General features: G+C 46.9%; 1 protein-coding gene across 1 annotated transcript; it reads right to left on the bottom strand.

The window, feature by feature from the left end:
* Positions 1 to 3991: 3991 nt before the first annotated feature.
* On the bottom strand, positions 3992 to 7335 carry LOC130381397 (E3 ubiquitin-protein ligase TRIM39-like). The gene is made up of 2 exons (XM_056589009.1): positions 7144 to 7335; positions 3992 to 7035 (listed from the first exon to the last, which is right to left on the bottom strand). Exon 2 carries the CDS (start codon positions 7031 to 7033, stop codon positions 5411 to 5413), a length of 1623 nt encoding a protein of 540 aa, XP_056444984.1. The 5' UTR covers positions 7034 to 7035; positions 7144 to 7335; the 3' UTR covers positions 3992 to 5410.
* Positions 7336 to 22514: the final 15179 nt, after the last annotated feature.

Below are 22514 nucleotides of genomic sequence, written 5' to 3'. Positions count from 1 at the left end.
ACGCAGGGCATCGACCCACACACACCCCTCCTACGCATGCACACGTACGCACACACACATTCAAAACAATCACAAGTGTGCACATGCAGGGCATCGACCCACACACACACCCCTCTTAGCATGCACACACAGACACACGTACACAAGTGTGCGCATGCCTGGCACCGACCGACGCACAACCCTCCTACACACATGCACACACACACACACACACATACAAAACAATTATGCATTTTTTTTTATGCATGCTAATGGCTTCAGTGATTCAGAGCCTTACTCATTAAGACTATCAATAATATGCTGATTACACACATCCAGGCTCCTCTATCCAGGCACTAGGGATGAGTGTGTGTCTCTGGGGGCCCCGGGCTGGGGCCCGGACCTGTCTTCGTGACTCTTATCTGCAACCAATAGACGTCTAAATGGGTCGCTGGGTCGGTGCATAGAGCCAGCCCACACACGCACGCACGCACGCACACGCGCACGCACAGACACACACACACACATATACAGAGACACAGTCACACACATACGCACACAGTCACTCACACACACACACACACATTCAGACACACACACACACACACACTTACAGAGACACAGTGACACACATACGCCCACAGTCACGCACACACACATTCAGACACAAACACACACACACAAACAGACGCACACTGTTATGTTCTCACACCACTATGGGTGAACAAGATGTTATCATGCAGTGGTAGCCGGCTTTCATCGGAGGAAGTGTGTGTGAAGATGTGCTCCATGGAAGGAACACAATAGATGGTGCTCTGATGGTGTCAAGTGGATCCTCGGAGAGGGCTGCCTGGGCAGGCGGACTAGGAGTAGTTCTGTCCGTCAGGAAGGCGGTTGTGTGGCTCTGTGTCCGTCCAGCTGGCTGCTGTACAGAATTAAACGAAAGCCCCACTTTGGTAATGGCCCGTGACTATTGATGTCCATCTGTGTGTGTTTGGGTGTTGTTTTTTTTAATCTCTGAGTGTGGGTCTATGTAATGAGTGTGTGTTAGTTTGCCTCTATATCTGTGTCTGTTTGTCTGTCTGTCTGTCTCTCAGTCCTATCTGTGCGTGCGTCGCTGTCGGTATAATGAGTGTTTGTTACTTGGCCTGTACATGTGTGCGTGTGTGTGTCGGTCTCTCTGTCTGTCCTATCTGTGTGTGTGTCGCTGTCTGAACAGTGAGTTTGTGTTAGTTTGCCTGTACAAACTATGCAAACATACATAAACTATGTCAGCCAGTCCGTCTGTCCTTCTATAAGTGTGTGAGTGTGTGTGTGTGTGTGTGTGTGTGTGTTCGCCGCATGTGTAGCTCCCTGATGGTGGGCCATTTCATCGGTCCATCTGCAAGGGAGGGAGAGGGAGAGGGAGAGAGAGAGAGAGAGAGAGAGAGAGAGAGAGAGAGAGAGAGGAGAGAGAGAGAGAGAGAGAGAGAGAGAGAGAGAGAGAGAGGAGAGGGAGAGGAGGGAGGGAGAGAGAGAGAGAGAGGAGAGAGAGGAGAGAGGAGAGAGAGAGGAGAGAGAGAGAGAGAGAGAGAGAGAGAGAGAGAGAGAGAGAGAGAGAGAGAGAGAGAGAGAGAGAGAGAGAGAGAGAGAGAGAGAGACGGACAGCCGTCTCTCAGGCGTACAGGAAGTGACCGCGGCTGTGCATCGACCTTCGGTTCACTTCCTGTTTTAACAGACCCCCTGCCCCCCCCCCACAGGAACCTGGATAGACTGACCTACCTAGCTGCACCTTAACCTCCGACCCCCCCCCCCCCCCCCCCCCCCCCCCCCCACCTACTCAAAACATCTCTGACGGACAGGTAGCGAGGGGGTCCCATTCTCTGGTTGTTTTTCCCGCCCCGGGGGCCCACACCGATGCCATTGTGAGTTTCTGTGTTTAACTATCCACACGTGTTCAAAGAGGCCCACCTATAGAGCAGGCAGGTCACCCGCCCCCCCCCACCCCCCACCCCCCACCCCCACCCCCCTCCCATCTCCTGGACTCGGATCAGAAAACAGGCCCTCAATTATTCATGTGGCCCATTTCAAACAGAGTATTAAAAAACGGATGGGGCGAGCTGTCGATGGCGGTATTAAATATAGATATGAGGGTAAATGCGGGCCACTTTTGGGGGACGCTTTCATCACAGAGCTTCTTCGATACCTTGAGTGGGTCAAGGTCTTGGGTGGCGCTTTTATCGTCATCGGTTACGACTGTCTTTTGATCGGATACAAACGCATGTACTTTTATGTTTCTTCCAGTATTTTTGTCAGCCCCGTCGTTTGAAAGGAAACCAGAAAGGGTCAACATTATTTTTGGATCGGGGTGAATTGTTCAATATTTATAAATGGACTAAAGCACTGGATGTCCTTTCAGCGCTAAGGTTAGCCAAAGAAATATCTGGAACACGAGAAGAGGGACATTCTTTCGAAGCGCGTCCAAAATCAAAGTTCAGAATCTCGTCTCCGATACTTAAGTCCTAGTTTTGGTTTTTAAAAAAAAACAAAAAAACAAAACCCTGTTCCGTCATCTAAAAACACATTCTGTTCCTCGGGCCAAGTTCGGCGCCAAGTACAACAGCACGCGTGCGCTTTCAGAATAACAGCGCGTTGGAATCATTCATCATTCTCATGGTTTGTTGACAGCTGTCCCAACAGTTGGGTGCAATCGTTCCCCGAAAACTCTGATCACACTTAAAAAAAACGCTGTTCAGAGGCCGTGGGCGTCTGTGCTTATGAAAGTTAACTGGCCGTGTGTGGTCTCCGGCCAGCCAGCTGTCCATCCCCCCCCGCTTACTGGGTTCCATCTCCCACTTGAACACAACACCTTGGACCCGGTGGGACGCGAACCCACAACAAAGGGACAGGATCCCGGTAACTGCTGCCGCTGACACTGCAGTGTTCCGCTCATCCGCTTTGATGAGGACACACGTGTGTGTGTGTGTGTGTGTGTGTGTGTGTGTGTGTGTGTGTGTGTGTGTGTGTGTGTGTGTGTGTGTGTGTGTGTGTGTGTGTGAGAGGATAGATCACAGATCCTATCACTGTGTGTATGTTTGTGTGTGTTTGAGTGAGTGTGTGTGTGAGTGTGTGCAAGTTAGTGCTCATGCGGGGAAGTGATAGATGTTAAAGAAACCACAAATCATGTGTGTGTGAGTGTGTGTGTTTTTCTATTCATTTTAGTGTGCATAGGAGGAACAGGGATGTAAAATAGATCACAGGCACTTTGCAAGCGCGTGTGCGCTTTTGCGTGCATGCATTTGTCTGTGTGTGCGCACTGCGCATGCATGTGTGCACGTGTGCGTGTATTCCTGTCAACGCGAATAATAGCCAGAAAGAGCTGCTACTGGAACTCTGGAAAGGTACTTACGAACTTCGCACTACATCAGGGGGCTTAAGGTTTACCTCAGGTGGCACAACAACCCCCCCCCCCCCCCCCCCCAAACCACCCACACACACCCCCGACCCACACACACCACACACACACACACCAAACTCACCCACACACACACACACACACACACACACACACACACACACACACACACACACACCAAACTCACCCACACCTCCCCACACACAGACACAGACACAGACACACACACACACACACACACACACACACACACACACACACACACACACACACACACACACAGACTCCCCCACCCACACACCCAACACCTCTCATCAAGGGATTGTACGTAGCCCATATTTGTCCTGCCAACCGTGACCTTTAAGCCTGACTGGCGTGTCGGAGTGGATCAGCAACACGAATACCATTATCATTCAAAATATGCCCGGGCGATCAAGCTGAATAAATAAACCCTGCGCTCTTATCTGGCGACGCCAAAATAAAATACAAAATAAAAGCGCAGAGCTCCCTCTGGGGTTTGGGTTTAGGAAGCCGTCAGCGCCTCTATTTAAGTTCTCCTTTTCTTTACGGCTTGAATCCTGTTTTTCTTTTCAGTACTTCTGAAGTCCCACAGGAATGGGAGTCTGAGTCCCTGTGTGTGTGTGTGTGTGTGTGTGTGTGTGTGTGTGTGTGTGTGTGTGTGTGTGTGTGTGTGTGTGTGTGTATGTGTGTGTGTGTGTGTGTGTGTGTGTGTGTGTGTGTGTGTGTGTGTGTGTGTGTGTGTGTTACCGAGTATATCTTTCATCAGTTGGTAAATCCATAGCGTGGCAGAAAATGTCCAGGTTAGGAAAACAGGATTTTCCAGAATGGCAATCTCTAAAAAACCTGCCATCCGAATCACATTTTCCACTTCGCCGTCACCACGGTTACGTTAGCGCATTACTCACATGGAACATTTACTGTATGCATTTTGACACTTGTCACTTGTCACTCAAAATATGGAGCCCGAGGTCATTGGCTGACTTTCAGACTAGCACAGAGTGTAAGAAGAACAGTTTGTTTGAGACTTCCAGGCTATCACCTGTTAACCTAGTCAACTGGTTCTAGTTTGGACCAGCGTAGTTGACAGGCACATCTGTGCGTGAATGCATGGCTTTACTGTCTACTATCAAATTAGCTAAGGTAGTGTTCTAGGATAGCAGGTGTTTTATCTTCCTTAATTAAACATAAAAACGTTGGCTATATTAAAATGCATACATCTTAAATATTTTTTGCAATGAGATTGTATAGGCCTACTGTTTGAATCATAGAAGATTATATTTGAACATTGTCCGGTCGGAGACGATGCAACCCATTAATTAAAGATTTCAATCTCAATAATCGGTCGGAGACGAATAACGACAGGAATCTGCAGGGAGAACAGTCACGTAGACCAACATTGCCACCTACTGGCGATTAGAAGTCACAACTGAATAGGCCAGGTTAGTAGAGCACAGATTGAGGGATTTCAGGGATAGCTAGGAGGTGCCTTCATGTACAAGACTCTTTTTTGATTGGTTTTCTGTTGTTATTGTTGACATTGGACACTGAAGCAAGTCGACCAAGTACCTATTCTGCTGCTCACACATTGTAGTGAGGAAGTACCTATTCTGCTGAAAACATTATGCAGTACTCACAACGCAACTATTCCAATGAGAAGGTGCATTCTTTTTGCAATTTATTGAATTGAATCAGAAAAGTTTACAAACATTTAATTCGTTATTCAGAAGTATAAACTAGTATTTAAAAAAAGATTATTATGTTATGAAAATTGTTCCTCCCAACATATTCTACATAATTGAAATCGTTTACAATTATAGCATAGGATTTAACTTGAAAGAAAACGTTGAACATAGTGTTATCTGATCCTTTATAATGGGTTATGTTTCATAATATGTTATTTTCTTGATTAATTAGTTAATTAACAGAAGAACGATCATTTCTTTCAGATCTTACACAGAAGACATTCTCCTTCAGGAAACAACCTTCGTCATGCGGTTGCTTCTTCATTTTATTATCCTAGTCTGTTTGATTGACGGGTGAGATGATCAGGGGGGCGGAGTTTGCACCTCCTTCAATTAAACCTGGACTGAGCATTGGATAGAGAGGCTCCCTAAAGGTGCAGCCAATAGCGGAGCAGAGATTAACCCTGGCCTCCACATCATAGAAGGATACCACGCCCTGATCATAATCCACAAACACCCCTACCTTCTGGAGCTCAGCTCTCAGAGGGCGATGAACATCAGGGTCGTCGTTGAACACCATCTCATCGCCGTAGGAGTGAAGAGTCCAGTAACTCATCTCAGGGGTCACTTTGATGGCACATTTTCTGTCGATGGACTCTCTGGCCACTCCTAAACGCCATGCAGTCTTGTCTCTCACCTGGACCTCAAAGTAAAACCTCCCAGAGGAGAAGCTCTGCCTCGTGAGAACACGGGGATAATATGTGAATCTCTTAGGGTTGTTTTGGAGTTTCTTCCTTACACCTCCATCATGTACTTGTTTCCCATCCGCAGACAGGATGAGACCGGGATAAGCTGTATCAGGATCCAGAGTCACATCTACTTCATACTGCTGGACCCTCTTCAGTTCAGCAGCATCACACCGCTTCTTCATCTCTATGTTCAGTGTCTCCTCCAGCTGATCCAGGGATCTCCTCAAGGTCCCTTCGTATGACGGAGGACAGACCACCGTCGTCCAGTCCCTGGTGGGTGGAGGATTCATCAGGGGTCTGAAGGCCTGGAGGAAGTAGAGGTGGTCTTTAGTGTGTGAGAGCTGCCTCACTTCGGCGCTTCTGTTGGTCAGATCTTCTATTTCCTGCTCCAGCTCTTTGATGAGGTCTTCAAATCGTTTCTCGGTGATTTTCAGTTTCTCCTGAACCGTTGTGTTGAAATCATCCTGCCACTTTTCAATGCAGCGCATCAGATCTGTCATGACCTGAATACCATCGGCTATCTCTCTGTCTGCGTCTTTTTTACCCAACTCTACTTCGTCTTTGATCTCTTTAATCCTTTGTTTTCTCTCCTGGATCATCTGCGGAACTTCAGCCTCTATCTTCCCCAGCTGGGCCGTCCTCACTTCATATTCCTCCCTCAGAGGAACAACACGATGGGACCTGTGGTCTGCCTCTGTGCAGAACTGACACACACACACCTGTTCGGTCTGGCAGAAGAGCTCCAGAAGTCGGTCGTGTTTCCTGCACATCCGGTCTTCCAGGCGGTCCATAGGCTCGACTAGTACATGTTTCTTCAGGCCTGCAACTCTCTGATGTGGCTCGAGGTGGGTTTGACAGTAAGAGATTAAACACATTAGGCAGGACTTCACGGCCTTCAGCTGGGTCCCAGTACAGACGTCACAGGGAACTTCTGCTGAATCAACAAAAGGCTTCTCTATTACTCGAACAGACGTTTTAATCTGAGCTGCCAACTCTGATAAGAGGGTATTGACCCGTAAACCGGGTCTAGTGTGGAAAAGCTCGTTGCATAAAGGACATTTGTACTGGACTTGGTCATCCCAGAACTTTGTAATACAGGTTCTGCAGAAGTTGTGTCCACATGGTGTGGAAACTGGGCTTCTGAACTCATCCAGACAGATGGAACATGAAAAGTTCTCTCCAGACCAGCAAGCGTTAGCAGCGGCCATTCCTAGACACAGAGGACAAGGTTCATGTGTTGAGCCACTAAATGTATTATCTTTTTCCATAACGAGAAGAGAGGTTTTAACTTCTCTCAAAGTGGTGCTGTTTTACTCACCTTGTTGTGGTTTCTGTCTGTCCGAGTATTTGTTCCTAAATTCGTTTTAGTTTTATTTATAACGAGAGAATTGCTTCCACGTCGGTTTTCTTCTCAAGAACCTTAGGTTTCGTTTTCTAATAATGACTTCTTCTCGTCTCCTCCGCTCCCCTGACACCTGGGGCGGGGCTTCTTCGAATTGTCAAATCTCCCAACGCCTCCTTTGTGGAAAACGTAACCACTTTTCCTAACCGACGTCATTGCGCAACGGGGAGTATTGCTGACCTCTAGCGTCTCTACGGTGGAACTACAGCTTGTGAAGTTGGTCTACAACAAGCGCTCTCTTGATCCATGCGTTCTTGTCTTATTGATTTCAATCAGGTTTTCGCCCACAGTGAGAATCACTTAGATCGGACTTGGCCACTTAGCACCTGAGATCAATTAAGTCCCTGAGTCCTTAGTGTCCTCAAAGACGTAGTCAAATTGGGTCAAAAAGAGGCAGACATAGAGATAGCCGATGGTATTCAGGTCTTCACAGCTCTGATGCGCTGCATTGAAAAGTGGCAGGATGATTTCAACCAAACGGTTCAAGAGGAACTGAAAACCACAGAGAAACGATTTGAAGACCTTGGAGTCTTCAAATCAAAGAGCTGGAGCTGGAAATAGAAGATCTGACCAACAGAAGCTCAGAGGTGAAGCATCTCTCACAAACTAAAGACCACCTCCACTTCCTCCAGACCTTCAGATCCCTGAAGGATCCTCCACCCACCAGGGACTGGACCACGGTGGAGGTCCGTCCTCCGTCATACGTAGGGACCTTGAGGAGATCCCGGGATCAGCTGGAGGAGACACTGAACATGGAGACGAAGAAGCTGTGTGAGGCTGCTGAACTGAAGAGGGTCCAGAGTTAGGTCCAGGTTAAAGATAGGACAGGACGGCGTTTAGGAGTGGCCAGAGAGTCCATCGACAGAAAAGAAGCAATCACATCGACCCCAGAGATGGGTATATCTTGACTCGGGGATGAGCTGGTATTAAATGATGATGGTGATGTCGATGGCACTCTGAGTGCTGAGCCCAAGAAGGTGGGCTTGTTTGGTGATTATGATGAGGGTCTGGTCTCCGATGTGGAAACCAGGGTTCATCTCTGCTCTGCTATTGGCTTCGTCTCTGCTCAGCCTCTCTGTCCTCCATGCATGATTCTGCCCCAATGATCATCTCACCTGTCAATCAAACAGACTAGTCCTTTTTTTTTATAATAAGATGAAGAAAAACAGCATGACTAATGTTGTTTCTTGAATGAGATCTCTTTTATGTGAGATCTGAACGAAATGATCGAACTGCTGTTAATTAAACCTTAGTTATATGAAGCATAACCCTTTATAAATTATCAGATTACACTATGTTCAATGTCTGTTTTCTCCTGAAAAGTTGAGTGTTCTGAAATTGTAAACAGATTCAGTTATGTGAATATGTTCGGAGGAAAATTTTGCATAATTTTGTATAATCTGTCGCTTTTAAACATTAGTTTATACTTCTGAATCACTAATGAAATGTTTGTATATTTTTCTGATTAAATAATAAACTGAAAAAAAAAACGAATGCTCAGTGGAATAGTTACATTGTCAGTATAGTATGTATTAAGTATAATAAGGTACTTCTCACGATGATATGTAAATAGTGGAATAGGTACATGGGTCGTCCAAGTAGGATAGGACTGTAGGCTATCCTTCTTGGACGAGTTGCTAGCTAGAGTGTCCAAAGTCAACAATAGCAACAGCAAACCAATCAAAAAAGAGCGTTGTACATGAGGGCTACTCCTAACCGTCCCTGGAATCCCTGAGCCTCTATCTGTGTTGGACTGAGCTGGCCTATTCAGTTGTGACTTCTAATCGCCATTAGGTGGCAGTGTTGATCTATGTCACCTCACCTTCTGCGGTTTACCTCCGTTATTCAGGTCGGACCGTTGTAAAATAAATAAATAATAATAATAGTCAAATTATGTGGCGCGATTGTTTTAATTGTTGTCAGTGTTTTATTAATGTCTTGCATCATCTCCAACTGTATTAGAAAATAATCTTCTATAATCCAAAAAGTATGCCTACATCTTAAAGCAGCAGTACTTTATGTTTTATATATTTTTATATGGCCAGAGTTTATACGTTTAATAAAATAAAATACCTGTTATCCTACAACGCTACCTTAGCTAATTTGATAGCGAACAGTTAAACCATGCTTTCACGCACACATGCGCCTGTCAACTATACTGACAATGAATGAGAGCATTTGATTGAGAGCATCATTCAAATGTGGATTTCCAATATATAGTTTGTTATGGGTTTGTTTTGAAAAGAGCCATGTACATCTTCTGGTACATTAAGTGTATCTATAGTGTAAATCTAAATCTTGTAATTATAAACTCTATATAATATCTGGGTCATATTTTTGTTATAATACTTCCGACTGCTGCAAAAATGTATTCTCATTAAACAGAGAGAGGTTATGCCTTAAATGTTTGTGTGTGTGTGTGTGTGTGTGTGTGTGTGTGTGTGTGTGTGTGTGTGTGTGTGTGTGTGTGTGTGTGTGTGTGTGTGTGTGTGTGTGTGTGTGTGTGTGTGTGTGTGTGTGTGTGTGTGTGTGCGTGCGTGCGTGCGTGCGTGTGTGTGTGTGCGTGCATGATTATGCGTTGGCTTTCAATCTCACTAGTATTTACTCGTATTCCTAAAACAAATCAGTCACCTCGACAAAACCAACAACACTAAAGACAAGACACCCTCATTTACATTCACCCCCCCCCCCCCCCACCCCCTCACCCTCACTCACCCTCCCGCCCACAAAACGGATAAATGGCGACTATAGGGCGACAATACAACTATTGCAGCACACTTACAAAGATGTCAGTGATCCGAAGCCACTACAACCAAATCAATGCAGAGAAAACATATGCAACATTAACAATACAATGAATGAATCTGAGTGAGTGGGGCCACATCTTCTGAATGCAGTGTAACGCAACAGGTTAAGCAGCACAGAGTTCTATTGTTGGAACGTGACAATTGACTATCCCTCAATTACTATTGAGGTTAAGGATCACGTCTGTGTGTAGATTCAACCGACACGGTTGTCCATGTTGAGTCTCGCGTGAATGCTCTCTCCGTTACAAGGCCGAGCCGTCTCAGCGTATGTGCGCGCTGTGCTTTGATATAATCCATGTTGACACGCCGTCCCCCGTGAGGAGGGCAGAATCCATCTCCTCGTTATCGCCGCGCCATCAAACGGTACGATGGGGATAACGGCATGCATAAACGATGAGTGGAGGGAGAGTAGCAGGCAGACGGGAAGACAGACTGACTGACACAAGGCCGATCTGGTACGCGTAGATACCACCGCCCCCCGCCCCCCCCTTCTTCTTGTTGTTCGTCTTCACGCAGTCTGGTGTATTGGTGTCTCAGTGCTAATGGTGCCCTTTGAGGTAACGCTCTCACGACTCACCGCAGTTGTGAGCAGCATTAGCCTTGTAGTGCCCATTAGAGAACACCTTATCGGTGTGTGGGGGGAGGGGGGGGGGGGCACGTCTCTGACCTGGGCGTGTATTCTTTGACCTGTAGGCTCACTAACTCACATTTCATGTCCCCCATTTTTTTTATTGATATTTGTTGTTTACTGAGTCTATCAATACATCTCAGAGATGGCAAATCTGTTTCTACAACTACACTGTGTGTGTTTTAGTGTTTATCTATTTTGCCTTCACTGTGTGTGTATGTGTGGGTGTATGAATGCGTGTGAGCGTGTGTGTGTGTGTGTGTGTGTGTGTTTCGGTGTGTTTGTGAGTGTGTGGGTGCGAGTGTATGTACGTGTGTGTGTGTGTGCGTGTGCGTGGGTGACTTTGGCATGAAGTCAGTCGGTAGGGAGTGCACATAATTAGCCATCCATAACTCGGATCCATAATGCGTTGTTTGTTATTTTACCAGAAGGAGTTTCTAAATCCATCAGGCCCGATGGTGAGCAACTGCCAGGCATCGACGAATGAACAGCTCTCGATCCGGACTCGTCAAATATTAAGACGTTTTATTGGCCTTGCGTGGGCTTAGAGCTTATGAATAATGCACCAGTCTTCAACATGTTTGGCTGCACTTTGGCCAGTCGGGACGAGACCAGTCAATGGCGAAGCAGAGAGGTTTCAGTCCACGTCAATTCGAATTAAAACGCTAATTATCGGTATCACTATAGTGCATTATTGACACACAGTTCTTTTTCTGCCCTTGATGATTTATTCATCAGTGCTTCAGAACAGCCCTACATCTCATGTACAGGAGAAACTACATAGAAGGAAAACTTGAGCACAGATAATTGTTTTGTCGTCATGGTAATATGCCATTTTGACTGGCATTTCCGAGAATATCTCGCAATTACTACCATTTCCTCTTCTACCATAAAGGCCGCCGGTTATTATTTGATTTACCACTGTGTGGGTCACCATCACTTAAAAAACCCAAGCCTCAACTAGAGTGGAGTCAGGTAGTGAAACTGGCTAACTTCATTAACCAAAAAAAAATAATTTGCGGGTTAAACCAACATAAATTGTACATTTGGGCATACATAAAAAAAAAAAAAAGGTGCAAATAGTGCCACTACGGTTAGCCAAATCGAGTCGACCTCATTGACTGAGAAGCTCTACGTTTTAACACGAAAACGGGAAATCAGCAAGCCCGCAAGCCTCCAGTGCAACAATAACTGGAGGCCTCTGTCTGTCACTGCTTTTCCCTCTGCGCTTACTCCTGTGTGCTGAGGCAACGCCGTGAGGTGATGTAACAGCAAGGTCTTCTTTCATTGGATTTGCGAGACTCATTTCACCATGTAGAATAGAAAAGCTATAACAGACAACAACAAGCAGAGAAAGGGCTGGAGAGAGAGAGAGAGAAAGAGAGAGAGAGAGAGAGAGAGAGAGAGAGAGAGAGAGAGAGAGAGAGAGAGAGAGAGAGAGAGAGAGAGAGAGGGAGAGAGGAGAGCGAGGGCAAGAGAGAGAAAGAGAGAGAGGGAGGGTGAGAGGGAGCGAGAGAGAGAGAGAGAAAGAGAGAAGGAGGGCGAGCGAACCCATCCCCAAATTCATCACCACTTCATGGCTTTCTGATTCAGTGATTCTGATTTAATCATCGATGGGGAAATCATGGGGGGAAAAAAACAACCTAGGTAATCTCTCTACAATTAATCAAATCACACACACACACGCACACACACACACACACACACACACACACACACACACACACACACACACACACACACACACAAACAATCCCGAGGAAAAACGTGCGCTCCCAGCAGTGACGACAGTGTTAGCCGCCAGCGCTAACCATTAACCCTGTGATGCGTTAAGCGTTTAGGTTAAAAGCGTTCATAATCAGGTATGGCATTATGTAGTGGGCGGCGACCGCCTCCCAAAATCAATACCGCCCCCGCCCCACGATGTGAAGCATAGTACTGCACCGTATCTGTGTGTGTGTGTGTGTGTGTGTGTGTGTGTGTGTGTGTGTGTGTGTGTGTGTGTGTGTGTGTGTGTGTGTCTATGTGTGTGTGTGTGTGTGTGTGTGCGTTTTTGTGTATTTGTGTGTGTGTGTGTGTGTGTGTGTTTGTGTGTGCGTGCATGTACATCTGTATGTGTGTGTGTGTGTGTGTGTGTGTGTGTGTGTGTGTGTGTGTGTGTGTGTGTGTGTGTGGTACTACAGCATGAGCACCCATTCATGCAAGGTCTAAAGTGTGCGAGAGTGCGACTACTGGGCACCTACCGATGCTTCAATGGTACACTCAAGCAAGGGCCTGACCCCCCCCCCCCTCCCCCCCATACCCAGCTCAGCCTATCTCTGCATCAGACCCTGCTTGCCTCACTTTGCCATAATGTCAGTCAAACAGATCCGTTCTTTACAGTTTTGGTGCGTTTCTATATGTTCGGACGTTTCCGAATCAAACATTGACGTTCTCTCGATACTGAAGACGTCTCGCTCTCTCCAACACTGCATACACATCACTCTGCAGCACACATCCATGTTTCCCATTCGTACGTGCGTGGGTGTACTGTGCATACATGTGTGCTTTTGTGCACACACACATGATGCATGATCAGAGAGAGTTGTGTTGTGCTATGTGTGCGTTAGCCAAACCCAACGTCCATCTGTGAGTGTTCATTTGAGAGTGCGTGGGCGTTGGGGGACTGAGATGCTATGCCGGCGGCAGCGTTTTTTTAGTTGTTTTTTTTTACCAACGCCTCCGCTTGCTCGGAGATCAATATGCTAACCCTTTGGGGATGCACTTGACCTGTGTGAGCAGTTTTTCATAATCACTATTGTCTGAAAGAAATATCTCTTTTTCACACTCAGCACTGCTGCCGCTTCGTAGCACGCGCTATCTGCTAATTAGCAGGCGAAACATCGTGCCAATGCGCTGAATAAAGAAATAATTAAACAGTGAAAACTCTCTTGTTTCTTTGCGGTGGGTCTGCTGTGGGACGATGTTTGTATAATTGATCAGAACTCGTGAAACAAACACGTTTTAACGTATTTATTTTACGAGCGAATATGGATTTATGGGCGGTCAAACACGTCCCCGGAGACCAACTGTGATCACTGTACACGTGCACTGACCCAAACGCCTTTGATGGTGGTTTTGAATCCATAAGTCGAGGATTATTGTTGCCAGTATTTGCAAAACAATTAAAGGTCCAGCTATGCTGAGCAGCCATCGTCATGACTACGCCGCATGGGCCTAAGCGTGGCTCTTCAAATAGAATTAATTGCATAATATTACCTTCCCCATTCTACATTGACATTATACCAAATTGCCTTTTTACAGCCAAACATAGCCTATACATTTATTTTCATATGGCCATATGACCTTCATCTCAACTCTGTTTCACCTAACGTATAGAAACATAACATAACCTATAAAAGCTACAATACAAAGCGTGAAATAAATACATATCAATGCTCAGATCAAGAGGTTTAAAAACATTGCAGATCCTGCCCCCACAACAGTGTTCAACCCCCCGTGAATGTTGGTGACATGTCGGTTGTGGACTAATTAAGCCCCACACTGACAACACTTTTCGTCCCGTAGCCTACCGCGGAAATGTATGTGCTTAAGTTGTTTCAAAACAACATGATGCGAAGCCTAGAGTAATACGGTTCTGTTTTTTAATAATACTATGTTGTTGTGTCCCTTTCTTCTGATAAATGTACTCTTTGTAAGTGGCTTTGGATAAAAGCGTTTGCTGAATTCCCTAAATGTAAATGTACTATTTAGTAATCATAACAGTAGTAACAGGTTATTTGATAACCTTTTTCTACTGTTAAGCTAATAATATTAGCTTTGAAGTGGGCAAGACCGCACATTTCTGTATTCCGTTGATTCTCAACATAATTGAGCATTGTTCTGTATTATATTCAGCAGTTGTCTTGTTGCATCAGACTATAGGCCTGATTCTTATTCAATACAAAAGGCAAAATATACAAGATTAAATCCAAATGAATAGAATACATGAGATCTGCAATTGTATACAATGAACCTAGTGTATGTTAGTGCAGGAGTACTGATGAAAAAACACACTCTCCACTGTAATAACAGCAATAACATTTGAAAACCAACATTCAACCTTCATGGCAAATAATAGGCTGATACACATAATAATATAATAATACTTATTTTATTGCACCACAGTTTCGAATCAGACTTTCTTTTTTGAACGGCTATTATGCTTTTCACATCTCTAACAAATAACCCATAGTCTATTGATTTAGACTCAATCTCGGTTTAGTGCTGCAGCCGAGGAGAACTTGATACTGTGTTTATAAATCAGAAGCCACATCAACCCCGGCTGTAGGTAGATCCACTGATGTTTCCTAGGTAACCAGCGGCCCCCTTTGCCCTCCCTGGACCGTACCATTTCATTCGTAGGTGAGACCCCGTCGGTTTTATAGCTCGCCTAAACCACAACGAGTTGGAAATCCGAATATATTTTTGAATTTAAATGTAAGAAAAGGCTGATATGCCATGAGCAGGGCATTATATTGTAATATAATTATAATAACCACGTTATTATCGTTTACCTCACAGAGGATTCCCCCTATGAAACCGCCCCTACCAACGGCCCAAACTGTCAAAATAGCTTGTTGCTTCCTAACCTAGCCTTAAAAGTAGTTAGCGAGCTAGGGTGTAACGTCAACGACAGTCATCCCCGACACTTTTTTTGCCTTCCGCTCAAACACACTTCACAACCATGACAGAAAGTCTGTGTCGGACCAAATAGGACAGGACAGACCGTGCTGAAGAACCGCGTCCACCGCTGCCGCGTCTCCGCCGCCCCTCCGACCCCTCCTGCGGATTGCTGCTGCGCCGTCGCTTCCCGCCGCCGTCTCTGCCGCTGCACGCGACAGGTCCGTCATCAGGTACGACCAGGTAGTTAGCCTAGCTAGCCCAGCGGCTACACTCACGACTCACCCATCCTCTTTGGCACCTCCTCACGTCAACGTTGCCAGGGGTCTGGTTCTGGGATTTAGAGGGTGTTGTTGAGAGGGGAATCCGCGTATCTTGTGTCACCCCCGCCGCCCAGTACCTGCATACTTCAGAATATAAACAAGCGGCAGTTGTTGTTGTTGGGGGTTGCATTGCTAGCGCTCATAGCGTTTTACTAGATGTCATGTTATGAAGAATTCTAAAGGGAAATCTTACCCAGATGTGTGCGGTGTTATTTTGGCACGTGCCTTCGGGACTGGAAGTGTGTGTGTGCGTGTGCGCGTGTGTGCGCGCGTGTGTATGCATCATGTTTCAAATCATTATCATGTTGTTTTACTTGCACTTATTGTGAGGTACGCTGAGGTCGTCTACTATGCCGTTATAACATTTGACAATGAAAGAAGTCACGACAATGGTTTATAAAAAAGCATTTTTAGGAGTCGGAAACTTAATTCAGATTTCCTGGATACATCACATATTCAATGGCAGTGTTGATAAACCCCAGTACTGATCTCGATAAAATAGACCTAAAAAAACTGTTAGGAGCTAGAATAACATGATGGCAATAACAACTAGGTCTATCCACTCCGCCAGAGAAGGATGGTTTACTTCGCTTGCACCCATGCAGTCATATGGAGAGAGAGAACAAGCAATTGAGTCATGTTATGGGGATTCCTAATCCCTTCCTTCGCCAGTGGTTGGAAGGGATTTCACAGCTGTAGCTCAGCTGTCTCAAGTCATAATTAACCTCTGCTCCTCCGTGTTGTAGAAACGCAACAACTAAGCTCCTGTTGTATTGCTAAAGGTTTTTTTGCTTCTATAATAGTCAAAAATACAATAACCCAGATATTTATGGTCCGAGTACAAGTCACCTTTGATATTTCCCAATACTTTCTTGTCTTTCGTTTGGGCCACGGTTGTCAAACAGGGCGCAGTGTCAAACCTGTTACCAACACACACAATATTTAAACGGCTGTTCTGCGGAACAGCCCTCGGTGTTTCCCGTGACCTGTGTTTGAGGAGCGGAGATGCTGGGCAGTTGTTGCACAGTGTGCTGTGTGGTTGAATGTAATAACCTGTGTGTGCGTGTGTGTGTGTGTGGGGGGGGGGGTAATGTTTGAGAGAGCCGTCATTGAAACGGGCCAACCCCGGGGTTTGAGGGGGGGGGGGGGGGGGGGGGGGTAATAATGAGCAGGGGCGGAGGGGGACGCTGCTTGGGAAGGAAACGGCCCGCCTTGTTTGTTATCCTGTGGGGATAAATCTATTTAGGAGGCAGGCTAACTGCGCTGTACCGGGGGAAATTAGCCAACGGCAAGCGTGCAGGGGGGGGGCCTGCTGTACCGTTATTGACAGGAGATTCAGTTACCAGATCGTTGAGAAATCTATGGCTCTGTGTGTGTGTGTGTGTGACATTGGGAGTGTGTGTGTGTGTGTGTGTGTGTGTGTGTGTGTGTGTGTGTGTGTGTGTGTGTGTGTGTGTGTGTGTGTCATTGTCCATGTGTGTGTGACATTGTCTATGTGTGTGTGTGTGTGTGTGTTTGTGTGTGTGTGACATTGTGTGTTTGCGCGTGCGTGTCAGATGCGTGTGACAGTGATAGGACAGACTTTGAGACTACACCATCCAACAAATACATTTATAATTTTGGTTAGTGCTACCTGATGATTTTATCTATTTTATATCATTGTTAAAAAAAAGGGTTTTATCCAATTTTTTTTTTATATATCTTTATATTGTTCTTTCCTTTTTAAGATACAACCAACGTGTTGTGTGGGGAGACGTATGCATCCATACGTCTCCCGACACAACTCACTGTGAGTCACTGACGCCCAGTCCAGGAGCGGGCTGTTTGCTCATTTGAATACTGGCCATTTTGTTATCACTTGCATCTGTGTACACAGCGCCTAGCCAAAACACACTGGGGGGCAGGTGGCAGGTGACCCTTGTTAGCATCCGACAGAGATAACAGCCAGCGCTGGCCTGCCCCCCGTCCCTGTAGGCGCCCTTACCAGAGCCTACGTGATAACATTGTTAAGCAACGACATAACCCGGTCATTTGCATTCGCGTCGCACCCAACCCCCCCCCGCCCCGCTGTTTCTAGCAACACAAGCCATCCACCCACCCCCATGTTCCTCCCTCAGTGCCAGTAGCCGTCCCCTTATCCGCGACACCCGATTACATTACGCTATCATCGACGTACGATAGCCGAGCTAACAGATCTGTCGGTAACCGTGGCGGCTCGGTGAAAGCGTTGCGTCTGGTACCACTCAATGCTGCCCTAGGCGGGGGCGTCTGCCACGTCGCTTTAAAGCCACGTCCGCTCGGAGCGACGGGCCGCAAGCGAGCAGAACGGACAGAATGAAGGGGAGGGAGAGATGGATAGAGGGAGGGAGAGATGGATGGATAGAGGGAGGGAGGGGGGGAGGGAGGGGGGAGGGAGGGATGGAGAGCGAGGGGGAGGGAGGGAGGGAGAGCGACAGCTGTGTACAGTGTACAGCTGTTCTATTGAATGGCGATCGAAAATTCGCGGAGCTCTGACTCATCAGTTCTGCGCGGGCACTGGCACTCAGACGGCTATGTCATCAATGGGGAGGGGGGGAGATAGAGAGGGAGAGAGAGAGTGAGGAAAGAGGGGAGGGAGAGAGAGAGATAGGGAGAGAGGGGAGAGAGAGAGAGAGAGAATCAGTTATTAGTCAGGCTGCGTTGCTTTTCGCGCCGTGTTTATGTACGAACGATCATCAACTGCATGTTAAGCAAGCCTTCAAAGAAATATACTGAGAGAGAGAGAGGGAGGGAGGGAGAAAGAGGGAGAGAGGGAGAGACATGAAAGGTTGGGAGGGGCTATTGATGAGGAGGCGGACGACGTGGAGGAGGACTGGGGGGGGGGGAGAATGGAGGAGTAAAAGGTGGACATGTGGGAGGCAGAAGAGGAGAGAGGAGGAGAGGAGGAGATCTGGGGAAAGCCAGTGGTGTGGTGTGACGAGCAGGAGGAGGAGGAGGAGGAGGAGGAGGAGGAGGAGGAGGAAGAGAAGGCGTGATGCTCATAGTAATCTCTGCATGTATACCCCGGACACGCCACCATGTTCTCCATTAAGCCAGTGCCACACACCGGGGACATACTGCTAATTTCCCCCGACCTGATTACATACATACTGTGATGAATATCATTATTTAATGCACCCCGGGCCGTCCCCGCCCCAAGCCCGCGTGTCTCTTGTTCGTTCACAATCCATCCGTCATCACGCCGGCAATTAGGCTTCCGACTCCTTCATGTGGGGGCTGTCTCGAATGGCAGATTGGCCCCGTGTCAGAGGACGGGGCGTGCGCGGTCGGTAACGTGATCTGCTGCTTGAGCACCGGGCATGAAATTGGGGAAATACCCCCATAAAAAAAAGAGAAAAAGGAAGCAAAGGGAGGAAGGGAAAAAAAAAAAGTAAATGGAAATCAACATTCAGAGGCTGTCAGCGGAGCGAGTGCAGCAGCACCCCGTCGTGTCACGCCAGCCAATAGCGCGCCGTGCTCCCGACAGGGGTGTCCCGTCATTGGCTGGGGAGAGGGAAAAGTGGGCGGGGCCCCCCCCTTGCCAGAGCTCCGGTGGGCAGGAAAGGGGGCCGGCTTTCGGGGCTGGATGGCTGGGCTGTGTGTGAGGCAGAAAGTTAAAGTAGACACTCTTCTGCTGCCTGCCCGCCTGCCTGCCTCGCACCCTCCTCACAGAGAGAGAGAGAGAGCGTCAGAGAGAGAGAGAGAGAGAGAGAGAGAGAGAGAAAATCCCTGGCATGGGCCTGTGGCTGCACAACTCGACAGCTCCAGTGGAATGACAACAGTTCACATGGTCATTAACTCCAGTCGCTGAGGCTGAGCAGAGAGAGCGAGCGAGAGAGACGCAGCCTGACACAGAGAGAGAGAGAGAGAGAGAGAAGCTGGATAGCGGCACGCTCCGCAGAAGAACAGGGGCTTCCATGTGCGCGGTGCCCGGGCCGTAGGAGGAGAGAACACACGCAGCAGCAGCAGCGAGGCAGAGAAAGAGGGAGAGAGAGAGACGCACGCCAGACTCCATAACACGAGGTGGGCAAAAAGCATTCCCTGGGTTTGGCTTATTTTCTTCTTGCTTTTTTTTTCCCCCTTGCTTTGCTTTCTCTTTTAGACTTTTTTTTCCTTGAGGTTTGCTGCAGTGTGCTGCATACCAACCTTGAGCTGGGAAGGGAGAGGAGATACATGGAGAATGACAGAGAGAGAGAGAGGGAGAGGGTGAGAGAGAGCGGAGGAGAACGGTTCATCTACATCAAGCGAGTGAGAGAGTGCGAGCGCTATAAGAGCGAGAGAGGGGAGGAATGTGTGCATGAGAGAGAGAGAGAGAGAGAGGGAGGTAGAGGGAGAGTGCATCGAGAGCTCTTGGAGCTTCCAGCAGCCACGCAGTGTTTAACTACTCTCGCTGCAGTCCCCCCCCCCTCCCCCAGCCTCCACCCCCTCCTAGTGCTGGAATGGACTTTCTTTTTCCTACTGTGGAAGCAGAGGTTTTATCACAGCAGTCACCCAAGCCCCCCCACCCTGAACCCCATAACCCCTACGGCTTCACATGGGCTTCATATTTTTTTTTCCGGGGTGCAGGAGACCCTAGCGCTTTGGTTCCGTATTTCCCGCTATCGTCACAAAGTCGATTGCTTTCTGTGTGTGTGTTCATCTTCGGCTGAAAACACAAGGCCAGATCGCAATGTCTTTTACAAAGATTGCAGGGTTTGATACAGAACACGTGCGCAGGGCTGTGTTCAGCGATGGGGGGCTTTGCAGGGGCTTTTGTCTGTTTTTATTTTCGTAAAAAAAAATAAAAGACCACGCTCGGCTATAGTGAAACTTTCTCATTTCCCGTCCCTGGGATTGTTTGATGTGCTTCCCTCCGCTTGGGGTTGGCCGTTGTTGACTGAGCTCTGCTTGGTGCAGTATGGCTGACCGAGCCTCTGGTAGTTTGAGGGAAATCCTGGAAAAGTTTGAGCATTACTAGCGCCATCGGTCCAGGATTTGAGTTCTCCAAATCAGAGCCATGAGCTTGACAACTTTTCCAGGATTCTTCCCAGACAGGGAGTTAATGTTGCAGAACGGGATTTTCCACAACACGCATGTGAAGCATTACTTTATTTTATCACGAAACAGGCAAGCTTGACGTTCCCACTTTAAGGATAAAGGTCGGGAGGCTATCAGGATAACTTCCTGTCGAAGTGGGGAAATCTCTCCTTGTTTTTAGTGAGGACAGGCAGGCTGATGACATGTGTGTCTCTTAGCAGACACCCTGCTTAACATGGAATTAAAGTGATTCATGGTGCTTAAGGGTTTTGAGGGGGGATTTAAACCTATGCTCCATAATTGATGCTTGAATTGCTCAGATGTTTTCTCTCAGTTTTCCTTACAGTTTCTCTTCTGTCTGCGACGTGCAGTGAAGTCTACACACCACTCATTGGTGTGTTGTTAATGCATATCCATTTCAAACCTCAACGTTTTTTATGTGTTTCTGTTGTTCCGTGGCTATTACTCTCACTGACTGGCCTACCCACAATAACAATAATGATTATTATCGATTATGTTCAGAGTGGTTGACATGTAAGCATTTGTGTCACCGTAACTTTATGGTATTTTATGATATTAACTGTTAACAGTTATGCCTAAATAAATAGCAATACTTAGAATAATAAGCATTCTGCCCCCCAGTTGCCCTCTAAATATGTCGCTCATGGATCAAATAAAGGTTGAATCGACTGGATGTGAATTGGCTTTTTGAAGGCTGCTTTAACATCATATCAGTATCCCATACAGAGCTGAAAGGAGCTTACGCCAGTGAACTCGGATAACACTTACGAAACCGAAGAGCTATCCTAATCTCTGCAATTATCACGCTGAACTTTTACATTAAGGGCCTTAATGTCCTGTTGATTATTATGTTCATGACTGGCTCTGGCTGCTGGCTATAATTAGATGATCGCTGGGTTGACTTTACGCCTAGGCATGGAGACGTAAAAGCGCATGCACCCCACCCAAGGGGAAGTGGCCCGTTGACTCGATACAGGCAAGGTCCCGGCCCCCGGGGTCTGGGACACACACACTTAAAGTATCCCGATTAACAACACATTTACAGATTAACCCAACCTGAACTTACTCCTTTTCCCCTGTTAAAGGCACATGAGCGTATTGTTCTTCGTTTATTTTTTGGGCAGTGCGTCTTCTTATTCTCTTGTACTCGATACCCGGGTGATTTCCGTGTCGCTGTGGTAACGATGATCGTAAAAAATGAATGAAGTGCAGCGGAGCCTTCGGCTGCTTGGGAGCCATCGCATGAAGGGCTGTCATTGAGTCAGAGAAGAAGCATACTATAGCCATCCAAACAGATTGGCCAGCGGGTAATGAAGACGGGGGGAATGACTCCATAAACATTAAACGCCGGAGCCAGACACATTCAGAACCACTGGCGGACGATTTTTTAACCAGATAATCACCGGCAATTCACACGACAGGGCTTGTACGGCAGAGAGCATCATGGGAGTTTGTACTTTGCCATATGGAAAGGAGTGAAGAGGGATTTAGCGGTGTATAATCCTTAATCAACGTAAATATACCGTGGATTGGGCTAATGAAAATGATGTATTCGCCACGTTGCTTTAGCCAAAGCTGTGGTCGATTTAAGCTAACAATGTCTCCCTGTACGGGAAAATCTTTTCACAGTGAATTACTATGAAAGCACCAAAAAAGCATTACTACCAACCTCAATAACTAAGATATAATGCTATGCTTCCAAGATGGAGGCGATCATTGCAAGATGACGTTGTGATGCTCAAGTCCTATATTAGTTTTTATTACCTAACACGCTGAGGGAAAGCCAAGTGGGACACTTGTAAAGCGGTATTA

Source organism: Gadus chalcogrammus, chromosome 4, assembly GCF_026213295.1.
Source record: "Gadus chalcogrammus isolate NIFS_2021 chromosome 4, NIFS_Gcha_1.0, whole genome shotgun sequence".
NCBI lineage: Eukaryota > Metazoa > Chordata > Actinopteri > Gadiformes > Gadidae > Gadus > Gadus chalcogrammus.
This window is presented reverse-complemented; position numbering and strand designations above follow the sequence as displayed.

What these genes read in the sequence shown, in the direction of transcription:
- LOC130381397 (XM_056589009.1), bottom strand. Translation starts at nt 7,033, where the DNA reads ATGGCCGCTGCTAACGCTTGCTGGTCTGGAGAGAACTTTTCATGTTCC.